At 36.0% G+C, this 24,807-nt stretch overlaps 1 protein-coding gene across 2 annotated transcripts in view; it reads right to left on the reverse strand.

The window, feature by feature from the left end:
• The window catches only part of BCKDHB (branched chain keto acid dehydrogenase E1 subunit beta), a 263,556-nt gene that overhangs the window by 62,435 nt on the left and 176,314 nt on the right, over positions 1-24,807 (reverse strand). For both annotated transcript variants that reach the window (XM_021082900.2, NM_001123219.1), the window contains 1 exon segment: positions 12,479-12,565. In XM_021082900.2, the coding sequence (XP_020938559.1) occupies positions 12,479-12,565 (87 nt within the window).

Consider the following 24,807-nt stretch of genomic DNA (forward strand, 5'->3'; position numbering starts at 1 on the left):
TTATTATGGGGGTGAATTAATCCCATCAAAAGATAGGGAATAATCAGTATTTGTTTAAAACAATGGCACAGGTATAATTGTAGATGATATAAATGTGAATTTCGAAATGTTAGTCATCTCAAGGCATTTCTTAAAACGCAAATATTTAGACCCTCTTAAAAGTACAGTCCTGAATTATACCTTTTGCCTAATAATTTTGATAAAGACAAATAGATTCTTGGTGCCATATGCAATATGAAACTACCTTAAGTAGTAAATATCATTGTATGATTCTTTAAAGGAAAAACAGAAAGGTGTCTTAATTCTTCAAAAGGATTAAGAATTAAAGTCTCTTTTTTAGCATAACTTTAAAGAAAATAATCAAATATTCAATACTTTCCCAATTAAAGGCAATTTTCAGACATTTCTGTAAGTGAAAACCTCTCAAACATTTTCTTTGCTAGATAAAAATCAAAACAATTATAAACTAGATGATTTCTGCTTACAGCTTTCATTTTCAACTGCTTGTTTTAGTGATAAGTACTGATTGTAACTTGTCTTAATTTTCACAAGTGTTTAGATTCTAAGTGAGCAGAAAATTCATTAGCAGTAGTTAGTCTCTACTTTCATGTCTATTTTCAATTCAACCACGTTTTGGTGAGCTGTGAACTCATTCATAGAAAGAGATGATGGGCCTTGTAAACTAATTGGAGCTGTAAAACTAATTACATGAAATCACCAAAATAAAATGAGTTTTCTTTCTCTTTCTCTTTTTCTTTTTTTCGGTCTTTTTAGGGCCACACCTGCAGCATATGGAGGTTCCCAGGCTAGGGGTTGAATCTAAGCTGTAGCCGCTGGCCTACACCACAGCCACAGCAACACTGGATCCTTAGCCCACTGAGTAAGGCCAGGGATCAAACCTGAGTCCTCACGGATGCTAGTCAGATTCATTTCCCCTGAGCCATGGAAAAAACTTTGTTTTCACATTTTTCCAGCTACAGTAAATTTATTTAAGATTTTGCAAATGAGGGACAGCAGAGCATGTATCCATGATGTGGCCAGTCTTCTTGGCCACCTTGTACAACATTTTAGGCAAAAATGGAGAAGCATATTAAGTCAGTCGAGAAATTTTAGGCAGGTTTTATCAGCATTGTTTTCACTATCAATAAGGGGCCGGTTGGCCCCCTGGAGATACCCCAGAACTAAATTTCTCAGCTTCTTTGTCGTGCCTCTTGGTGGGCAGTCGAGTTGCTGTTGTTGAAAGCTCATTTTGGGAATTCCCATCGTGGCTCAGCAGAAAGGAATCTGACTAGTGTCCATAAGGGCACAGGTTCAATCCCTGGCCTCGCTCAGTGGGTAAAGGATCTGGCATTGCTGTGAGCTGTGGTATAGGTCACAGACGTGGCTCAGATCCCGAGTTGCTGTGGCTGTGGCTACAGCTCTGATTTAACCCCTAGCCTGGGAACCTCCATGTGTCGCAGGTGTGGCCCTAAAAAAAGACCAAAAAAAAAAAATTATATTTTTGGAGTTCCCTGGTGGCTCAATAGGTTAAGGATGGGGCATTGCCACTGCCATGGCTCTGATTACTACTGTGAAGCGGGTTTGATCCCTAGCCTGGGAACTTCTTCATGCCATGGGCATAGACAAAAAAAATGTTTTTTAAATACGAGAAACTATTTCACACAAAATAAGGAGATGAAATATTTTAAATCAACTACAATTTTCTTTAAGGATACAACCAGGTGTTCAAGAATTACTGCCTTGAAAGGAAACTCCAAGGCTTTAGGTGCTGAAATGTAATTTAAAGATAACAAAGAACAGAAATCACTAGCTTCTAAAAAAGAAAGCAATACTTTCCTTTAGAAAATCCACTTTGCTCATTAAATGGTCAGCTCATTCTATCAAACTTCACTGGTAACTATACAAACGGAATTGTCTTTTTCCGCCTCATTAGACAATCATGATGAGGCAAAAAGTATCATCCTGTTATTCAAAACAAATAACGAAAGGGACATGGAGTGGAAATGTGAACAACAACAGCATATATATCAGTGCTCATTTCAGAAGTTAACCTGATAAACACAAACAAATCCCTTGGGGAGGGGGCAGGGGTCCACAAATTGGATTGGTGCTCTACAACGGTTAACAGTTCAATCTAGCAGGTTGTATAACTAGGAATTTCTATATACAACATAAACCAGCAAGAATATAATTTTTCAGAGAAACTGCTAACAACAGTGACGCTTGGGGACAAAAATTCATTTCAATTATTTACTGAGCACCATCCAGGGCCCTTAGGCACCAACCATGCTTGTGGGAGCCAAGATGAAGCTTGCTTTCAACCAAGGGAAGAAGGGCACTAAACAAACAAGATACATGCAGACCTTTTAAGAGGTATGAGGACAGTGAGGCAGAGCGACATGATACAGGAAGACTCTGGGGTTGGAGCTACTGGAGATGTGGAGACTCTGTTTCCAAACTCAGGTTACTGGAAGATCCACGAACTCCTTAAACAATATCCACCTTGAGATGTAGGACTATACCTTCATAACATAAACCCTCAGTTGAGCATATTTCAAACAAAACAGCAGAGTTCATTTTTTCCATCCGAATGGCAGACCAGTCGTTCCAAAGAAGGATGAACATCGTCAAAAGAATAGGACAAAATGCTAATTGGGGGTTACAAAGAAGGTGGGGGGGAATGGGGAGGGGAATGGGAGGTCTGGTTATGAATGCACCTTTGAATTCAAAGGGTCCTGCTTCTGATTGGAAAAAAATATGAAGGATTGTAGGAGAGAAACTATACACTTTAGCCTTCCTCCGAGAGATGGCATGTGGAGAATCTTTCTGATGGATCACATCCAAAAAGATTTCAAAAAGAGCGATAGCAATCTGTTGTCAAGCTAATACCAAAAGAAGGGAAGAAAAATAAGCAGGGGACTCAATGTTAGTATCATTACATGCTAGTAATGTTTGTTTCAGTCTCACTGACTGCTTAACACAGGAAAGTTATATCATCTGGACACTCCAACCTTATGCTGCTTTTACTTTTATAATGAGAGCAATGAATCAAATATACCATGCATGTGAGGAAAGAACTAACCTGCCGAATAACCAAATCTATGCGGTGGGGTTTCACTGGTTTTAAAATTACCCCACATCAGATGGAAATCCTGTGAAATCAGATTGTTATGATCATTATACAACTACAGATGTTATAAATTCATTTGAGTAATAAAAAAAAGTAATTAAGGGAAAAAAAATTACCCCACATCACAAATCTGAGTTGAGTATCATCACTATGAACAACAATTCCCAGAAGTCAAATGAACATGAGCAAGCAAATGAAAGATGAAATTTAGAAAATCAACTCCACAAGCAAAATGGGTTTTCTTCTTGAGAACAGCTTATGAAGAATTAAAAGATCTATCGTGCCATGTGGGAGAGACATCTAAGTATAACAAAACTCCTAGTTATTATAAATTATGGTGCATGTCCATAGAAAATAAAGAAACTATTAGGAAGAAAATATCAACCAATAGAAACTTTATTTGTAAGATTTTTTTTCCTATGCCTAGATATACAGTTTATTTTCTATAGTTATTTATAGTTTATAGTTATTCCCTATTTTTCCTATGCCTACGTGTATAGTTTATTTCCTTTTCACAAAATTGGGCAAGTAAAATACCTATTAGGATTGTCTAGTGGGTTTTTCACTTAGCATTATATCCATACAAATGTTATAATGTTGACTATTCTTTTAATGATTTTAACAAATACACAAAGTTCATCATAATTGATTCAATTGTATTCCTGTTGTAATTGATATTGCTTCCAGTATTTTACTATCCGAAGCATGGCACAGAGAAGAATGCTCTTAGCCATTTTCGTGTGTAACTCCAAAATGAGGAGGCCTAGAATTCCTAAGTCAGAGGAAGAATCTTGATACACATTATCGAACCGATTTCCCAGAAAGATGAATTAATTTCTCATTCACTGTGTACCACCTCAACACTAAATATGGTTCATTTTTAAGCAGTGCTACTCTTAAGGGTAACAAAGAATATTGATTTCTCATTTTGAAATATACATTTTTAAGCCATTATAGTGGTACATAATTTCATGTTTACTGGCCATGAGTAGTTCTAAAAATAATCTGCCTCTGAAATCTTTAAATACTATTATTTAAAGGGGCTATTAATTTCCTTATTGGTATTTAAGAATGTTTAACATAGTACACATATCAATCTGTTGTCATGGGTTCCAGCACTTTCCCAGTGGTCATTCTCCTTTTAATTGTGCTTGCTTTTGTCAAATAGTTTTAATTTTGTGCAACTACATTAATCTGTGATAACATGACTCATCCTGTTGCTTTTTAATTTTTGCTCAAAAATCTTACCCATTTCAATATTATTTATTATTATTAATATATATTTATAAATTATATATTATATAGTTATATATATTTATATCTAATATGTACTTATGTATTTTATATATTTAATAATATTATTTTCTACATTTTTTCCTGTAGATTTAGTGGTTTGGTTTTTTCTTCTTTTTTTTTTTCAGTTCATTTAGAGTTTATTAGGGGAATAGAAAGCAAAGGGCTGATGTGAGAGAGATTTAAAACCCAACTGCTGGATGGGCTGGAGGTGAAAGGGAAAGGAGGTGGATGAGAAGGAGGTGGTGTGGGAGGGGAGAAGTTAAGGAGAGACCAGGGAGGGGTTCAAGTTGAGAAAATGGCACTGCATGCTGAGCAAATGGGATTGAGGTTTTGAGCCCATTTCTAACTATCTTATTTCCCCCCTTTCATGAAAAGTCACATTTCATGGAAGAGGCGTCTCTATTTCTTGTTTAAGGTCTTCACCATTCATTCAGCAGCCCAAATACAATAGGCGCCCCATTTGCTTTCATCAAAGTTACCCCTGGCTCCAGGTGTCTCTACTCCAGATACAACCATCAGCCTAGCTGACAAAGGTGGGAGCATGTAATATGATTGGCCACCCATACATATTAAAACTCCCTGCTGTCCTGTCATGCATGGTATGTCCTACTCCTTCCTTCTCACCAGCCACTCCATCTCGCCCTCCCTTACAGCTCTTCTCTTGTTTGCAAATGCTGCTAGACCTGGAACTTCCCTTCTTGAGGCCATTCTTTTCCTATGTGATCACGCCCATATCCATGACCTCACCATCACCGAAAGATGATGACTCCACAATCTTTTCTTACAGATCCTGTGCTGCAGAGACACACTTCCCATCCCCAACCCAAATTCTGCAAGTCTAAAATGAATTTATCACCTTCCACTGATGACGTACTTAAACTTGTTTTCTGGTAATAGCCCCTGACTCTGGGCCCCTCCATTCAGAGATCACCCAACCTAGACACCAAGTGAAGGCTTCCCGGCCTTACTCCTATTTAATCAGCCAGCAAGGCTTTTATTCCACCTCTTACTCTCTAAATTCACCTTTCTCTCCAACCCCATCCCATGTCCTTGGTTTTAGACCCTTAAACCTCTCACCTAAATTACTCAAATTGTTTCTTAATCTCTGTGACTTCTCGCTTCACTCCCCTCCCCACCTCCAAACCCTAGTGCATCCTCAGCATAAGTGCCAGAATTTTTTACAAACTATAAATCTTTCTGTTAATCTTCTGCTTAAAAGCTTTTTTTTTTTTTTTTTCGGTCTTTTGTCTTTTTAGGGCTGCGCACATGGCATATGCAGGTTCCCAGGCTAGGAGCTGAACTGGAGCTGTAGCTGCAGGCCTACACCACAGTCACAGCAATGCCAGATCCTACTGCGTCTGCAACCTACATCACAGCTCACAGCAATGCTGGATCCTTAACCCACTGAGTGAGGCCAGGGATCAAACCCACGTCCTCATGGATACTAGATTGGGTTTGTTAACTGCTGAGCCATTATGGGAACTGCCAAAACTTTTAGTTACATCCCTTTGCCTTAAATAATGATAATAAACTGTGACTATTGTTTTTTGAGTCTGTACTACTTCCTATCTGCCCGGAAGTTTATAAGGTGTATTTTAAATACATTATACAGACAAACTAGATCTCATATTTGTTCACATCTATATTTATATCTATTTATATCTACTTATATCTACTGTCATATCTATTACTGCACACGAAAACAAATTACTTAGTATTACATGTAAGAGTCTTCAGAATCTAATTCCCACCTACCTGTTGATCCATAGGTCATGCTACAAATCTCACATGCTACACCTTAACTATAACCAAACCATTTTAATCCCTAGAACATAAAAGATTTTTCCTGCTTCCTTATTCACATGGCTCCTTCTGCCTGAATCCCCACCCACCCTTACTCGCAAGGTCATACCCATCCTCCAAGAGTTAACTCAGGCCTCACGTCTGAGTGAGGTGATCTATTATTTTATAGCCTCATATTTCTCTGACTCTTTCTCTGTCCAACTATGGAACACAGTATAATTATCTATTTAGCATCTATTTCCTCTACTGAGCTCTTAAGTGTCTATAAAACAAGGACTCCATTTCTTGAATGAAAGGCCCAAATTAAGGCTATGCCCAGAACATTCAATAAAGGCTGGTTGCAAAAATTTTGCATTAATTACCATTTGGTAAATGTCTGATGACTATGATACTGGAATCATAAAAGAATGTGAGAAATAAAATTGGAAACATCCATTTGGGCAAGGATCTTGAACTCTGATATAAAGATCTTATATCTATAACCAGAGAGGGTCTACTGGAGGTTTTCAGAGGATGGACAACATTTGATATGTGTTTTAAGAAAATAGTGAATAGTAAGGGGATAAGACATGAGAAGCTTAGGCACAGAGATAAGATGACAATTTAAGAAGCCCAGAAAGGGCTTGAGATAAGGTGATTCCAGAAACTGGCTCATATCCATGTGCCACCATTTCTCCCTGAATCATGTTAAAATCCTTCCACATAAACCATTTTACCATATTATATTTCTCGCCACTATCAAAATTAGCATGAAGTTGGAATTTGGAGTCAAAGGCTCCACAGGCAGGGCAAATCCAGAAGGTTTCAGATTTGAAGGTTCTAAGACTTAGCCAGTGCAAATGGTTGAGACAGACCAGGCAAAGATGGGGACAGGAGGTAGAGCGCTGAGGGAAGGAGGCTGGCCACCTGTACACTCATGATCAGAGAAGAAGATCAAAGGAGACAAAGTGTGGTCAGGGCAAGGGGGAGACCAACAATGAGAAATAGGTGTAACTGGCAACAGTGATGCGGCAGCCGGGCCCATGAAGCATCCCCAGAAAGACTGGTTCATACTGATGGCCAAGGAAGCTGTTTACTGATTATTCAATAGCTGCAGGGCAAGACTAGCCTTAGAAAAGGCCATCATCATAACATCTGAATACTCTGTTAAACTGGTTTTCTGATGCTCTGGCTCCATCTAGATAGATGTTAGTAGACATCTGCTTGGCCTGATTGGCATATTTTTTGCTGGCAAAGACTGAGTTACTAGTCAAAAAAAAATAGGTTTATGAAATGGCAGTAAACTACTCATCAAATTACTACTACTCTGATAGTTTTCTCTGGTGACCCTGACTTTATCAACATGGTCATTTTATTTAAACACATTTTTCCACAATGACAAAAACTCAAGACCATTTAGGACCTTTCCTTCTTCTTCAGACTGATGTTTTAAAACAGACCGCTGGTAAATGTGATGGTAATAATAAGTTTATAAGGAAAAAAAATATTTCTGCATAATCTTTCCCAACATGAAACACTAAGAAAAGCAAGTTTTCTTTAGTTGAAAATTATGAGTTTCCTTTTACACAATGATTAATGTAAACCCTATAAAAACCTGAAACTATTACAATATGATTACCTTAAAAATACATGTCTGTGTGCATAATTTCTGAGTTCTTATCCTAGGAATAGAGAAAGGATGGAACAATGGTATGGAAATTTACCATCCTCTCCAATTGGACTCTTTTTTGCAGATTTATTGCTTCCATGTGTTAAAAAAAAAAAAAAAATTCAAACCTTTAAGCCAACCCCAACCCCTAAAATTTTTGGCATTCTTATTAAGCATTGAATCCAGAAAATTTTTTAAAAAACATTTTTTTTGTATTATTATTCCAAGCTTATCAGAGTCAAGATGTAGTTCACCATTACAGGAATGTATTAGAAATTAATAATAAAGACTGGTCTCTACAAGGCTTATAGAAGCTATGCTATTTAAAGCTGCCAAAACACCAGAAATCATTTGATCTTTACTATTGATCAATAATGCCTCCTTTGAATATTACATTTTCAAATACAGAATATAATCCGAAGAAATATTAAAATGGATGAGATTAACATAATTTTTTTCTTTACACAATGAAGTTTTTGTTTTTTTGAAAGCTGTGGTTACATAAAGCTGAAGAATACTAACATCACATTAAACGAAGTTATATAATTTTCCAAAACAACATCTCTGCTCAAACTACACAATGAGTTAGCTAAACTATGTTGTCTTTGAGCTTTTCCACAAATCAGGGTACACAGTGGAATGCCTAACTCCCTAAAAGAAGCTCTTCTCCAAGTTTCAGTGTGTGTCAAAGGATAGAAGGAAAAACGTTCCCTCACCCCAAAGTGAGAACAGATGGCAATGTAAAAGGAGATGGCAATGTAAAAGGAGATGGCAAGAGACAGTGCAGCGCAGCTTCGGAGCCCTGACCAAAAAATCTTTCCCTGAGGAAAGCTAGATCCACCAGACTCACTCAGTTTGTTCTGCCTCCCAGTTAACTTCCAAATTAATCCAATAGGAATGCAAAACCGTTCTTAGATTCAATGGATCGGTTTTGAGTTTTGTAAGCGTCTATGTAAATTTTTGGAAGAACTGACGGCTAAACAGAAGTTTAAAGTATTATGTTGAATTGACACAAAGTAGTCTCCTAATCACTTTGGGGAATTTAACCTTACTTTAAAGAGAGACCACTCCCAATGAATATTTTTTGAAATGATAAAAATAAATGGCTTTAGAAAAATGAGGGAATGGGCAGGGAAAAACTTGTGGACAATGAATTCCTTGTATGACAGAAAAGACATCTGCTATGGACTGAAAAGTTACATAAATAAAATATGAACGTATTTTGCAGTCATTCTTTTCATATTTTATCTAACTAAAAATAACCAATAGTAAAGCCAGCAACACTTCCCATAGCTAGCAAAAAAAAAAAAAAAAAAAAGATCCTTTACTTGATATTCAACTTTACACAGCATGATATAATTTTTCTACCTAAAAATATCAGTTATAAACCTCAAGAAATACTGTCTAAAATGCTGTCTTCCCTTCAATGTTTTTAATTTTAATAATTTAAATTTCAGGAAAACCGAAAATGGTGCTCTCAATATTTTATGTATTTAAAAAACAGTACTTTTATTGTTAATAATCATTCTCTTAAAATAGTATAATAATAAGAGCAATTTTGAAAGATTAACCATGAGCTTTTCAAGAGCTACCAAATATCTTCCACAAAATGATGCTTCTAGAGATTTTGTTTGGAGATGTTCCCTTTCACATAAAATTTACATTTGTTGATATGAGGAAAACAACTCAGCATTTTAATCAACAGTGCTCAAAGATACAGACCACTAATCCATAATTTCAAAGTTCTTTTCTAAGACAACATTGACAAGCCCTCTGTGTACCTCTTCCCTGCCTTCCAGAAAAGTGGCTTTCAAAATCTTAACCCTGTTTTATCTTTCTCAACCTTACAGAGTATACATAACAAAAAGAAATACAGAAATATGAATCATTCCAAGTGGTGAAAGCAGCTGCACCTCACACTTAAACGATTTCAGATTGAACAACCTCAGACTCCGGAAATTTGATACAGGCTTCACTTTCAATAGGGAGTGAGGCCTTCTATAAAGAGGACGCTATACACTGTATACGCATTTACTCGAATATATGTGGGAAACAATTACAGAAATGTAGATTGTATTATTCACGTTATTCTACATTATGTGCATAGTGTTACCAAAAAAAACCACAAAACCTCAAGGTATTTAGCCTTTTTTCCCCCTGCTTTGTCAATACATAAAAGCCAGAGCAGGCAAACATTTGAAGTTACTATGCTTATATTTCATTAAAATTCATCTTCCATACTTCCCATTGGTACAAGTGAACTCTGAATGAAGCAGAAAACAGCCGTGAAAGTTTTCAAATTCATTCTCACGTTAAGAAATCCAAATTCTAGTTCCCCAAAATATCAAATGAAGATCCCTCTACACATTTTATATTATTGCTTTAATTCATTCTGTGATTGGTTGGTTGAAAGGTTGTAACATGGAAAACAGGGAACATTTTACAATGAATCCAAAACTTCTATCCTCTTCTAAGAGGTGTGTGTGGGGGGGTACTTTGAACAAAGAATACCTATGCACTCAACATTTACTCAAGATTCCTATACTAGCCCCAAAATCTTCCACGTATTTTTAAAAAACGGGACAATCATAAGCACTACAAACGCTCCTATGCAAAAGAAATACGGTTGGTTTGGTTCAGGATTTCTCAGACTTCAAACACTGGAGGATCAATGGGCATATTTGGAGAGTCTGAGTATTACAAAGCATCTTGTTTGTTTTGGTGTCTTCATATTACAATAACAAATATGATCAATTCCAGATAATCTCTTTCAAAAACTTGACCACCGATTATTACCATATTATATCAGGATCTGATTTTGATATTGTATTTAGGATCTTGTTGGTGTTAGCTTTTTATACTGACTACATTTAACTCATAATATGATGTTCCTCAAACTGGAATTCACATATGTATTCTTGGGGCCCAAGAGACAATTTTCCCTCAACACAAGTCCTTGTTATTCAAGACCGGTAGCCATTAGGTTAGATAATATTTCTAATTCTCCCCTAGGCTAAAAAAATGTTACATTCTATTGCAGCTATAATAATTTAGGAATTCAAAAAATCACACTTAAGAGAAAGCAGACTTTAAAAGAGGAATTATAATTTCTATGTTCTACTTATTTTCCTTTTACATTTAAATACAAATGAAATTCGAGATAATAAGATGGCATTCAGTGGGCAAAATGAAACAAGTCTGTCTGATAAAGATCTTATTTGCAGGAACCACTTCTTCTCATATCCAGTGGTTTAATGGACTCCACAGTAATTAAGAATCAGAAAATCCTAGCTTCTTTTTCCAGTTTGTCTTTGACTTTGAAAGAGCATGTTGGTGCTTAGCGACTCATTCTAGCAAGCCCTGTTTTGGTTTGTTTTTTGTTTTTTGTTTTTTAACAAAGATAGTGCATTATGCTACTCAATGAATAAAATGCTCAGTAAATACCAGGTACTCATGCTAATAATGAAAGCAATATGTTTCAACTTGTAGTCAATTTGTATAATAGGAAAACAACAAATCTACAAAACTCAAAGGTTTTCTTAATTTTGTTAGTGATAATATATAGAACATATAAAAATAATAGCATAATTTTGCTTTTGATCATCATAATGAAATGTTTTGATCTAGTTTTTAAAAGATCGATGTTTAAGTTTGATTCATAAAATTTTAAAATATTTATAACATTGTCGTTTCTTACTTAAAGACATTTTATTGGTAGAAATACTGATGTAAACATCAGTACTCACATATCATAATTTTATATCAAGTTTTTAAACCATATACCCTTAGAAGAATTTTCAGTTTACATGATTTATATGCATCTTAACAAAAGAATCATTTTACCACCAGTAAAGACAAGTAAAATGTTTGCTAAGTGCAAAGGTGCTCTGAATTTAAAATGCATGTATCTTGCTGTTTAAAATTAATTAAATTAAAATTTTAATTTTTAATTTAAAAAATTAGGAAAAATGAAACATTTAAATCATCTTATTTACATCTGTAATATAAATGAGAATGAAAGTTTTAAGGAAAAATTCTCTATAAAGAGGTCTGTAGAATTTTTTCCTGACATGTAGCATCTTAACTGAATACTTTTTTCAAAGAAATGTTTTTAAATCACTTCTAAAGTATTGCCAATAGCACAATTTGATTAATCAAACTAATAAATTTTTATTGTGAATTTGCTGAATTTAAGTCATTGACTTGAGAGATGCATTTTTTGTAAGGCTGGTAACTCTAAGGTCAACTTTACAAATTAACACATTTCATAAAAGGTATGTTTTATCAAAAGAGAAACATCACATTCTAATTTAAGAATTTTCTTTTCCTGTTATCCTCACAAACATAACTGACATTATTAGCATATTATTTCAAACTTTCTTCTTCCTATTAAGCAATTTTCAGTTTTTATTATTTCAAGATTTCTTTTTTGGAAGATGTAATTAGACCATTATCTAAAGGACACTGAACTGGAGTCAAATAGAAAAATGTACATTTCTAAACAGTGCATACTTTTCTATATTGTGATAAGTAATTTTGTTCTTGAAATAGACACAAGCAATTGCACAAATGTTCACTTCAGTGCCAAAAAGTTACTTTACCTGAACCGTTGAGCTGATCTCCGAGGCAAAGCCGCCTGTCAAGGGAGCCTCGTGACTAACTAGCAGTCGCCCTGTTTTGATCACAGACTGAAAGAGAAAAGGAAAGTCCGATGTTGAAGCCAATACGTATTTTCAAGTATATGATGGTACATTTGATTAAGTAATAAAAATAAATTATTTAAACCTAATAAAAATTAAAAATTAGCAATTCTATGGTATGCCAAATGAGTTACAACTCTCTTTCAACTAGACAGCTGTTTGATTTCCATACTGTTAAAAAAACATTTTCCATAGAGTTTATAATCCTAGTGGAAAAGAAAAATGAGATTTATAATTCTATGTATGTCATTAAAAATGCACTCCATTATAGCATATTTTTATGTTATAAACTGAATTACCGTATTTCACATTTTTATATCTGAATAGCACTTTTTTTCTTCATAGGACTTTAAGAATGAAAGTGTCTTTTCTGTTCATTTGAGGGTACATTTGCATATAAATAAAGAATGTTAGGAAATATTGCTTTGTGGAGAAGGAAAACACAGAAATAGCATGGAAAAGCTGTAGCAAAGGAAACGCTCAAGTCACTAGATCCTAGAGGAAACGGAGCAGGAACAAATCACTGGGAAAGTAAAAGGCTTACAACTCCCTTCATTCATAGGCACTGAAATCTGGTTAATGACAGCAACTCCATTGTAAAGTAGAAAATGTCACAGACAATAAGGATGGGTTCTCAACACTGGATCAGTGCAGTTGCTCCCACAGTGCACAACTTACTCTGGACAATAATAAATCAAAGTATAGCTATGATATCACGGCAGAATGCAAGTGTGGTGGAAGGTTAAAAAATACGCAAATCAACAGCAAGTTATTGCTTAAAATATGTTGAAAAAACTACCGTATTACAAAGGAGAAGTGGTCATTTCTCCTCTTCACGTCTATTAATTTGGTATTATTTTCTTTAAATTCTACATTACTATTTTACAAATATGAAATAAAAATCTTCCAAAAAATTTATAGGCAGATCTAATTTTATTGCCCTTTGCTTTACTGCGCTGTGCACATATGTTGCAGTTTTCATAAACTCAAGTTTTAACAAACTGAACCTGTGCATCAGAGGATGGTGAGCACTCTTTAGCAATAAAGCATTTTTTCACAAACGTAAGTACATTTTTTTAGTTAGAATGCTATTACACACTTTATAGAATATGGTAGAGTACAAGCATTAACTTTCTACGCACTAGAAACCAAAAAAATCAGGTGGCTCGATTTATTGCAACATTCGCTTTATTTCAGCAGTCTGGAACTGTACCCACAATGTCTCCGATGTGCCTGTACATAAATTAAAAGATTTCCTTCATTCTAGGCAATTGGAGATTAGCATTTCAAAAGTATGCAGCAGTTTCAGCCAGCCCATGTTAAACTCCAAGATATGGCCAATAGCCATGACAAAAATAAGTTACTGTATCTACTAAATAAATAGTGACTGAAAAACATAAAATTTTATGAACAGCTTAATGAACACCATGCCCAACCCCAGTGAAATATTAACCTTGCAGTATTTGAATTTTATGACTATGATTAATTATGCCAATATGAAAATCACAAATTAAATTTCAATGCACCTGGTTAGAAATATAGACAAAGATATTCCACAATCATGAAAAAAAAAAAAAATCAATGTATTCTCAAAGTATTCCCTAAAAAGATATCCTGACTTTAAGGACTGCCATTTAAAAGAACATATTTGACAATCAGACCTTTCTTATAGCTCTGAAACCCAGAACTCTGCCAACATAAGAATGATATTGCTAAAATCCATGCCAGCTAGATGGTGCAACCTAGCTAGGGGCTAGAAATGAGAAACATATATAAAAATGCTGTTGTTACTTTAACACCCCACACAACAGAGCTGGTACTTTTTATCTAAACTGAGGCCACCCCAATATCAAATGACAACCTTGAGGATGATTTCTGAAGGCTTATAAGCAACTAAAGCAACTGTTCTAGGCTTCCTCTAGCCTGCAGAGTATAGTGGGGAAACTAAGCACAGATGTACCCAGGACAAGAGCTTCCAACCCTTGGAGTTCATGCAACATCATGTGTAAGCAGATGAAATCTGTCAGAAGAAAAGCTAAAGAAACCAAGATAAACAAATACAGGAGAGTCTATACAGCCATGAAAAAGTCCAAGGACATGGAACAGGGCCCACGATAAGTTAATTGGTAAAATAAGCCAATTGTAGAATAATATTATCTCATGTTTGTGAAAAACAACCGTCACAGTAATGGCAACACCAGTAAACATAGCCATATATATATATATTTATAGCCAATATGTGTACATAGTCTAGAAGGATGTATTCCAAACCATTAAAACTTGATTCTCTTGAAGACTGACAGTGAAGGAACTGAGGGGAAAGAACTTTTTTTTTTTTAACTTTACATGAAAAGTATTTTTATATTATTGAAAATATTCTCAATTAAGTCTACAGGAATAAAAATAAAGAGAAAGCCCTTGAATTCATGTCAAAGATAACAAATGCAAAAGACACATTGTGCTATAGTCATATTCTCAAAAAAACATAGTGTTTTTAATGGTATCTTAGGACTTAGCTTCAGATACAAGGGAACCCTGAGATCCAACACTTCAGTAACAAATAGGCACAAGAGAAAACAGGGAGTCAGGCTCTCCACGCCAGGTTCTGTGGGACTTGCTGCACATCGAGATTACATTCAGCACACATAACACTGATTTTTTCAAAGAATTAGCATATATCATTAAAGTCTATAAATAGAGTTCCAGGAATTTATAAAGTATAATATAAATTCAGCTTGGTATGTGCTTTTTATCATTCACAGTTTTAATTTATCAAAATTTTGAAAGATGGCTACTTTTCTATTTTGGAAATTATTAACACTTTGTAAATATTATAATAATGAGAACATTACAAATATACGAAGTGGAAGAGCATGTTACTCTTCCCATTCCTTGTGATTCAAATAGACATTCTGATTAAACTATGCATTTTATCAACTTCAACAGGCATTTTAGTTTTCATACATTTAGGCACAATGTATGTGCTAAGCGCTAGGAAATTTTCCTAGCCAAGTTTAGCATTTTGACCTACTTAGATAGTAAAAATATGGTGCCTTTCAGTGGAGATAGCCATTCACCTTTTAAAATTTTGTTACTATTGATATAAACACTAATGAGTTTAAAATTCCATTTCTTTAGAAAAAAAGTGATATTTCAAGTTTCATGTTTTCTTCTGAGATAAATGTATTTCGCCCCTTGAAAAAAAAATTTAAGGGTTTAAACAACTTTTCAATATAAAAGCTAAACCTATCATAGCCAGGAAAGATCACGTAAGGCTGGATTTTCCAGTATCCGCTTCTTCAACCTCTTGCCACTAAGACCTGCTCCAGGATTCTGGCTTCAGCAGAGGGAACACCAGTGAGTTAGAGCAGCTAACAGCACCAGGGAAAGCTGAGCCAGTTCTAGACAGGACTGTGAATAAATGCCTCTGTGTTCCCAAGCACAAAACAAAATGGCTTTGTTCCCCAAAGGGCTCAAAAAATTTGTTGCAAAAACTTAAAAAACAATTCTGAAAGGCTAGGAGTGAAACAGCCTGTGGCTGGGAAGTTGGTGGGCACTGGCCTGCCCTGGATTTCTACAGGGGATTGTCACTCTTTCTCCCTGTTTCTGTCATTCTCTCCCCACAAGGCATCAGCAGCACCCTATCTAAGAGAAGCCATCCTGATCTTCATGCTGAACACACAAGGACATGGCCAACAACCAACCACCGTGACACCCCTGTTGTGATGGAACCTTTAAGATACTTTGCTGAACAAAAGAAATTAACATGACTTTGTAAATCAACTATACTTCAATAAAAAAAAATTTTTAAGAAAAAAAAAAAAAGATACTTTGCTCCTGGTTTAGTCCCTCCATAACTTTTCCCCATGGTCCACTTTCTACCCGATGTCATTACTAATGGCCAAAACTTAAGGTTATCTATTCAGGATACCTAGCCGGATACTCAGACCATGGTAGACGCTCAAGCCAAGTTAGATAAAAATCTATCAAAATAACTTAACTATATTCAGCATGTCTTTCTTTGATATAATTTGAAGCTATTGCTTTCTTAGCAAAATGCTTTTTCCTTCACTGAAGCACAGTTGATTTACAATGTTGAATTAGTTTTAAGTTCACAGTGATTCAATTATATTTTTATTATGCGTATATATTCTTTTTCAGATTCTCTTATGGCTTATTACAAAATAGTTAACAAAATCCATTTTTAAATTTAAGATAATGCAAAAGTTAACTTCAGCACAATCTAGAACAATGTCGATATGAAACAATTGACTCCAAACTGAGGACATTTTAGTATAACTTTAACAATAAGATATCTGTGGTAATAGCAGAGTTGCTAAATTAAGCTCTGTTAAAATGACTGCACCGATTTTGGCTGCCCAAACATTGGACATATGTTTTAGTGAATGTAGCCTTTAAAGATTTTCACACACTCCAACCGGGAAAACTGTTAAGCTGTCATTCCAGGAGAAAATAATACAGAAAGGCAGACCATTAAGCTTGCATATGCCTGAAAGTGCAACACACATTCAAAAAGCAAAATATATTTCTGTTTTTTATGATTTTTATTTTTTCCATTATAGTTGGTTTACATTGTGTCAATTCTCTACTGTACAGCAAAGAGACCCAGTTACACATACACATATACATTCTTTTTCTCACATTATCCTTTGTCATGCTCCATCATAAGTGACTAAATATAGTTCCCAATGCTATACAGCAGGAAATCATTTCTTATCCATTCCAAAGGCAATAGTTTGCAACTACTAACCCCAAATTCCCAGTCCATCCCACTCCCTGCCCCTTCACCTTGGCAACCACAGGTCTGTTCTCCAAGTTCATGAGTTTCTTTTCTGTGGAAAAGTTGTATTTTTCATTTCTTACTCAAAACCTACAGCAAGACTTTCTTCATACAGAGCAATTCCACCTGACTGACACTATGTTCATCAGTCTATTCTGAAGATTGATATAGTCAAGTAGTAACTAAAGTAACACTTTGTAGGCAATTTATAGCCCTTTTAACATGTTCTATTTGAATATAAAGCTAATGAAATGCAAAAGAAACATCAAAGCTGGTCTTTACCAGTTCCTTTTGAAATGAAATCTGTTGGTAAATACATAGAAGCAGAAGTAAGAGTAAAGTTGTACACCTTTTGTTTGATCCATCAAGAGCACGGTCATCATAATTAAATAGTCAAGAAGCATTAAGGACATGATTTTGATTAGTTTCAAGTACCACTGCAGATAAATTAAATTTTTGAAGCGTGTTCTTGTCTAGTAGCCAAAAGCATTTGACTTGCTAGCCAGAAAAACCTCACAATTAATTACAGGCTAACAAATGTATTCATACATGCCTAATAACTATGATGAATCAGCATGCTTGTCACATACAATCAGACCACTGGCTGATACGCCTTTGGAGAAATACCAACATTTAAAAGAGAAGATTCATGAACACCAGAGAAAATTCGGGAGAGGTCCATTTTGGCAAGGATATTAATGGTGGGGTTACAAAGTGTCTGGTATCATAGGAAATTGGTGTAAACTGAGAAAAACTAAATCCTCAGAGCTTTATCAAAAAAAAAAAAAAAAAAAAAAGTAGGTAAGGAGCAAGTGGAGCAGAAAGAGAACTGAATAAGGTCAACAGCAGAAGAATGAACAAATCACATTGACCAAGGTGTGAAGTGTGGCGGAAACTCAGAAATCCTCAAAGGTTCATTCTTGTCTGAATTATTTACATCATCAGAGCTGATGAGCCTCGGAAGAAACACTTGTGCACAAATTAAAAGTGAACAACCTTCTGAAAGCCACTTCAAAACATGTCGGATAAAGGTGCTTGTCAGTCACCCTGACCTCCCCAGCCTGGTTCCTCCAGGCGCCTGTCTTGCGGGTCTACTGGCTCTCCGTGTCTGTGACCCAGGCTCTCCTGCCTCTGACTTCCTTCCCCAAAAGCTGGAGGCAGGCCTTCCAATGCTCTCTCAAGACCTATCTCACACAACACCACCCTCCCTGGTCCCCCCAAATAGCTAAGCTTTCCTTTATTTTGAACCCTATGTTACTTTCCCTTTTTTTTTCTTCAAAAAGTATCTAAGCATCTCTTAGTTTGTAAGGCGAGTATTCTTTTTCGTAGAAGATGAGTGTAGCTTCATACTCTCCTCTGCCCAGACTGAGTAGACTAAATCATTCAAGAGCACAGAATTCAGTAAGTATCAACTATTCTCTACTGAATCACAATACCTAATATAGGGTTATAAATGCGGATGTTCAATAAATGTTCTTGATACCATTTTTTTTAAAGCATATAGATGCTGTGATTTAAATGAATCACTAACACACTTCCAATTTGCTGATGCCTTGAAGCTGTTAGGAGGGACTAACCATGCTGTAAAAAGACATTCAAAGGGAAGTCCTAAAAACTAAGTTCTAATCCTCCCTTTAGCTCTGAGTCAGGACTGCCCTGGTCCAATTCTTTCCACCTATTTTTCCTAGATCAGATTGGTTTGAGAATATGGAATTAGCAGTATTCAATGTGTTTGTTTTTATGTATATCTTGTAAATGCATGACTGTAACAAACATTCAGAACATTTCCTTTCTCTGGTACTGAATATAAATTTCCTCTCCTGTTGACAAGAGCTCACGTCACCATGGTGATAAAGGAATTTATACTGGACTGGTGTTCACTTATTAGATATGAACTGAAACATAGGTAAATGTGCAAACAAATGTCTTGAAAGTTCTTTTTTTTCCATTTTCCCCATTAGCTTAAACATCATGCTATAACCACCTATAGGTATCAACATAATTTCTGTGTATGCAAAAGCAAATTCTCAGACTAAGACGGTCATACCTCCAAATTGTTTCCTAGTCTTCATTTTTACACTGCCCTACCATTTTCCAGCAGGATTTAAGATACTTCCATAAACTTGTACCCAATCTCAATCTCACTTCAACTTTTCTCCACTTCCTTTTATGAAAAGGAGAAATTATAACACGTCATTCAGACATTAATATTGTTGATTTCCATGTTGTAGAACTTTATAAAATCATTACAAGTACCATTAAAAAGCCAGCTGGGAGTTCCCATCGTGGCGCAGCGGAAACGAATCCAACTAGAAACCATGAGGTTGCAGGTTCAATCCCTGGCCTTGCTCAGTAGGTTGCCATGAGCTGTGGCGTAGGTCACAGACATGGCTTGGATCTGGCATTGCTGGTGGCTGGGATGTAGGCCGACAGCTATAGCTCCGATTAGACCCCCAGCCTGGGAATCTCCATATGCCCCAAGTGTGGGTCTAAAAAAAAAAAAAAAAAAAAAAAATCCAGCTGTACTTTTGAAACACAGTCTCCCACATCTTTTCGTAGACCATCCTGAGCTCTTCCAAGCTTCTTTGAAGTTTGCAGTGGCCGGAAGCACTCAAAAGTACCACATAACTAAAAACTTACTGTAAATATGCTTATATTCTTATAACAAAATGATGATTGCTGAACACACTACTTGGCAAACCTAGAACTTGACCCAGTCATAAGGATTATCAGTAGGGCCATTCCCCAACATTTATTATTCATTAATTTAGGCAGTTCACCTTCATTCAAGTAATATTATTTTTTTTACCACAGTATTATATACATATTGCATGCTGGGAGAAGGAGTTGATACTTCACAGGTAACTCATGTACCTAGTTTAGCATCTAGGTTATGGTTATGGGCTGAATGAAAATTCTATACACAGCATTTTGTTTCACCATTCTAACCCTGTTTAACTACAGTTCTGTGGCATTAAGCATATGCATGCTGCAGTACAACTATCACCACCATACAATCCCAGAAATTTTACATCTTCCCCAACTGAAACTCTGTATCCTTTAAACAATAATTCCCCATTCGTTTCCTCCTCCAGGCCCTGGCACCCACCAACCTAATTCTGTCTCTATGAACCTGTCTCTACTCTGGAAAACTCATGTAAGTGGAATCACAAAATATGGTCCTTTTGTGACTGGCTTATTTCACTTAGCATAATGCCTTCAAGAGTTATCCATGTTATCACATGTGTTAACATTTCCCTCCTTGAAGCTGAATCCCATCCCACTGGATTTACAAACCATATTTTATTTATCCTGTCAGCTCTCAGACACTTGGATTATTTCCATCTTTTTGGCTATTATGAATAATGCTCCTATGAATGAACACTAGTGGACAAATATCTGTTTGACTCTCTGCTTTCACTTCTCTTAGGTATATATCCGGAAGTAGAATTGCTGTTCACATGGTAATACTGTATTTAATTGTTTAAGGAAAGGGCATACTTGTTTCCACAGCAGGGATACCATTTTACATTCCCACCACCAATGCACAGAGGTTCCGATTTCTCTACATCCTCAATGTACTTGTTACTGTCTTTTTTATTTTTTTGATAGTGGCCATTTTAATGGGTATGGGGTGGTACCTCATTGTGGTTTTGATTTACATTTCCCTAATGATTAGAAAATGTTTAATCAAATCATTTTTTAATACTTAAATTTTAATCAAGCAGTTTGATTTTCATTGTTGATACAGATAGTGATTTCAAAATGTGTAAAGCATCAAATTGGTCCCTCTGGGGACCAGAAATAAAATCTTTTCAGAATATGCTATATCCTATGGGAAAAAAATATATAATCAAGCTCAATTGTTCACTATGTCTTCTTTTCTGAAAAAGCATTACATCTGGTTTCCTCACCATTCTCCGTTTTGAAACAGACTCAAGGACATTTTTTCCTAGGATGACTAATGTCACATAGATTATTTGCACAACTATTTATCTATGATAGCACTCCACAAAAAAATCTTCAGTGGTAAGTCAGCTGAAGGTAATCACAAAGATAACTCATAAACAGCACCTGTAACCCACCATCCAAGGGAACAATGGGGTCTAGCTACACCCCATAGAATCTTTGAACCTTAATCTCTGCTTCATACTCTGCCCATAACTAAAAGATAGAATAATGCCAACTAAGACAGTCTGAAACATTGGTACAAAACAGAAAATCACCGTCATCACCTGATTTGACTATTACATACAATTTCCCAATTAACTTTTAATGTTGTATAAATTCCAAAGGTCACTAGTTCATATTAAAAACAATTTATTGAGCCAATCACATGTGAAAATAACTAGGGAAACACAGATGAGTTAACCCAGGTCCCTAGAGGACTGCCACAACATCCTAGGGCAAAGTGTACTCAAGAAAGACAGTAATTAATTTAAATATTGTTAAGGCAGAATATTGAAATTAAAAATCGAGTTATATTTGATTAAAAAAACATTTTTTTTTTTCAAATTTGAAATGTTCACCCCACAGTCTTTTTAAAAATAACGTTGGGAGTTCCTGTCGTGGCGCAGTGGTTAACGAATCCGACTAGAAACCATGAGGTTGCGGGTTCGGTCCCTGCCCTTGCTCAGTGGGTTAATGATCCGGCGTTGCCGTGAGCTGTGGTGTAGGTTGCAGATGCGGCTCAGATCCCTCATTGGCTCTGGCGTAGGCCAGTGGCTACAGCTCCAATTCGACCCCTAGCCTGGGAACCTCCATTTGCCGCGGGAGCGGCCCAAAGAAATAGCAAAAAGACAAAAAAATAAAAAATTAAATAAATAAATTAATTAATTAAAATAACATTAAAAAATGATTTTTTCTTTCTTAAAACAAACAATTATTAATATTCTTTCCCTTTCCATTCATAAGTCTCCTTTCAGCAAATTTTTTTCCAGTGTGGACAACAGAGGGAAATACTATGTCTGGCCATCATAAGATTCTTAAGGGTAGAAGCTGACTTCATCCTCTTTGCTCCCAGCACACCGAGAATAAAAAAGCGACCCTAACCCAAACTAGGATTGCCAGCCAGTTACATTTTACACTGCTGTTTTCAGCATGTATCGAGGGTACAATTTTCCCTCTAGCCAATTCGTTGTCTACCAAGGTAATACTTCTCTAAGGAATGATCAAAAGTATAAACATTGCTACATTTCTGCATCACCATGGATGAATGCTCTTATTTTCTAAAACCTGGTCCAATTCTGTTGGAGCAAATGGATTTTTAGTCCATTATGAAACAAAAAACATGTGTCATTCATACTACATGGGCAAAGCTTAAAATCTTTTGAGTCTTTTTTATGACTCAAAAAAGGAGGTATAGAAAAACTCACAGGATGTTTCAGCAAAAGTGACACACAGGGAGTTCCTGCTGTGGGGCAGCAGCGGAAAGGAATCCATGAGGATGTGGATTGGATCCCTGGCCCCACTCAGTGGGTTGGGGATCCAGCATTTCTATGAGCTCTGGGGTAGGTCATAGATGTGGCTCAGATTCTGCATTGCTGTGGCTGTGGTGACAGCTGTAGCTGTAGGCCAGCAGCTGTCACTCCTATTCAACCCCTAACTTGGGAACTTCCAAATGCCACAGAGGTGACCCTAAAAAACAAACAAACAAAAAGTTACACACATATTTTTGGGTATATACAACCAAGTGCAGAGAGAAATAAAGTAAATAAACACCATACTTTTATTAAATAAAGATGATGGGTAGAAATGAGTTATACAACAGGTAGATTCAGGAGAGGAATTCCTTTAGCAGAAATAGCAATATTTGTCTACAAAACATTCATTGATTACTTGATAGAGTAGGTGAGGGGCAGAGAGGCACAGAAATCTCAAGGTCAAGAAACATAGTATCAGACATCATTGCTAACGGAATATCCATGAGAAGTCAAGATGCAATAATAAGAGTTATCCAGAAATATAATTCAATATTTAAAAATTAATTTATACCAAGATATATGCTTTATTTCTTTCCGGGGGGGGGAACTCTGAAATTTTCTTTCCTTGTAAACTCCAAAAATATTAATAATCCATTCCTATTTGATTTACAATTCTCTATTCTGCAACTTTCTTACTGACAAGAACTAATAGAATAAAGTGATCATGGCCATTATATCACAAAAATTGAGATATACCTATATAACTTGGGTTGTAAGGGATAAAGCCATTTTGGTTTTTTTTTTTTTTTTTTTGAAGAGCAATCCAAGATTTTGTGCTTATTATTTTGCTATAAGCTGATTATTTTGCTATATCCTCCAATATCACTAGTTATCAGGGAAATGCAAATCCAAACCACAGTGTGAGGTCAGCCACACCTCAAATGGCTATTATCAAAAAGAACACAAATAACAAATATTGGCAAAGATGTGGAGAAAAGGGAACACTCCTACATTGTTGATGGGAATGTAAATTGGTGCAGCCACTGTGGAAGCTGTGGAGGTTTTTCAAAAAACTAAAAATAGAACTCTCATATGAGCCAGCAATTCCATGCCTGGGTATATATCCAACGAAAATGAAAACACTAATTTAAAAAGATACATGCAGGAGTTCCAGTCATGGCACAGCTGTTAATGAATCTGACTAACATCCATGAGGACGCAGGTTCAATCCCTGGCCTTTCTCAGTGGGTTAAGGATCCGGCGTTGCCAGTGCGCTGTGGTGTAGGTCGCTTACACAGCTTGGATTCCGCGTTGCTGTGGCTGTGGCATAGGCTGGCGATTCAACCCCTAATCTGGGAATCTCCATATGCCGAGGGTGCAGCCCTAAAAAGCAAAAAAAAAAAAAGGTACATGCACCCTAATGTTCATAGCAGCCAAGATATGAAAGCATCCTAAGTGTCCATCAACTGATACATGGATAAAGAACCTGTGGTATATATACCCAATGAAATACTACTTAGCTATTTAAAAAGAACAAAATTTTGTCATTTGCAGTAATATGGATGGACTTGGAGGACATTATGCCAAATGCAATAAAACCAGACAAAGAGAAATACTGTATGATAGCACTTATACACAGAACATAAAAACTACAGCTAACTAGGGAATATAACAAAAATGAAGTGGACTCACAGATATAGAGAACAAACTAGTGGTTAGCAGTGTGGTGGTGGTTGGGGGAGGGGGCAATACAGGGGTAGAAGAGTGAAGGTACAGGTTACTGGGTAGAAGACAGGCTACAAGGATATACAACCCTGGAAATATAGATAATATTTTTGTAATAATTGTAAATGAAGTACAACTTTTAAAAACTATATATAAAGGAGTTCCCGCCGTGACTCAGCAGATAGCCATCTGACTAGCATCCATAAGGATTCAGGTTTGATCCCTGGCCTTGCTCAGTGGTTTAAGGATCCAGCGTTGCCATGAGCTGTGGTGTAGGTCAG

The sequence above is a fragment of the Sus scrofa genome, chromosome 1, assembly GCF_054392235.1.
Source record: "Sus scrofa isolate SSC_HxYL_T2T_F1_AM1 chromosome 1, Sscrofa_HxYL_maternal_Yorkshire_Landrace_v2.0, whole genome shotgun sequence".
Lineage (NCBI taxonomy): Eukaryota > Metazoa > Chordata > Mammalia > Artiodactyla > Suidae > Sus > Sus scrofa.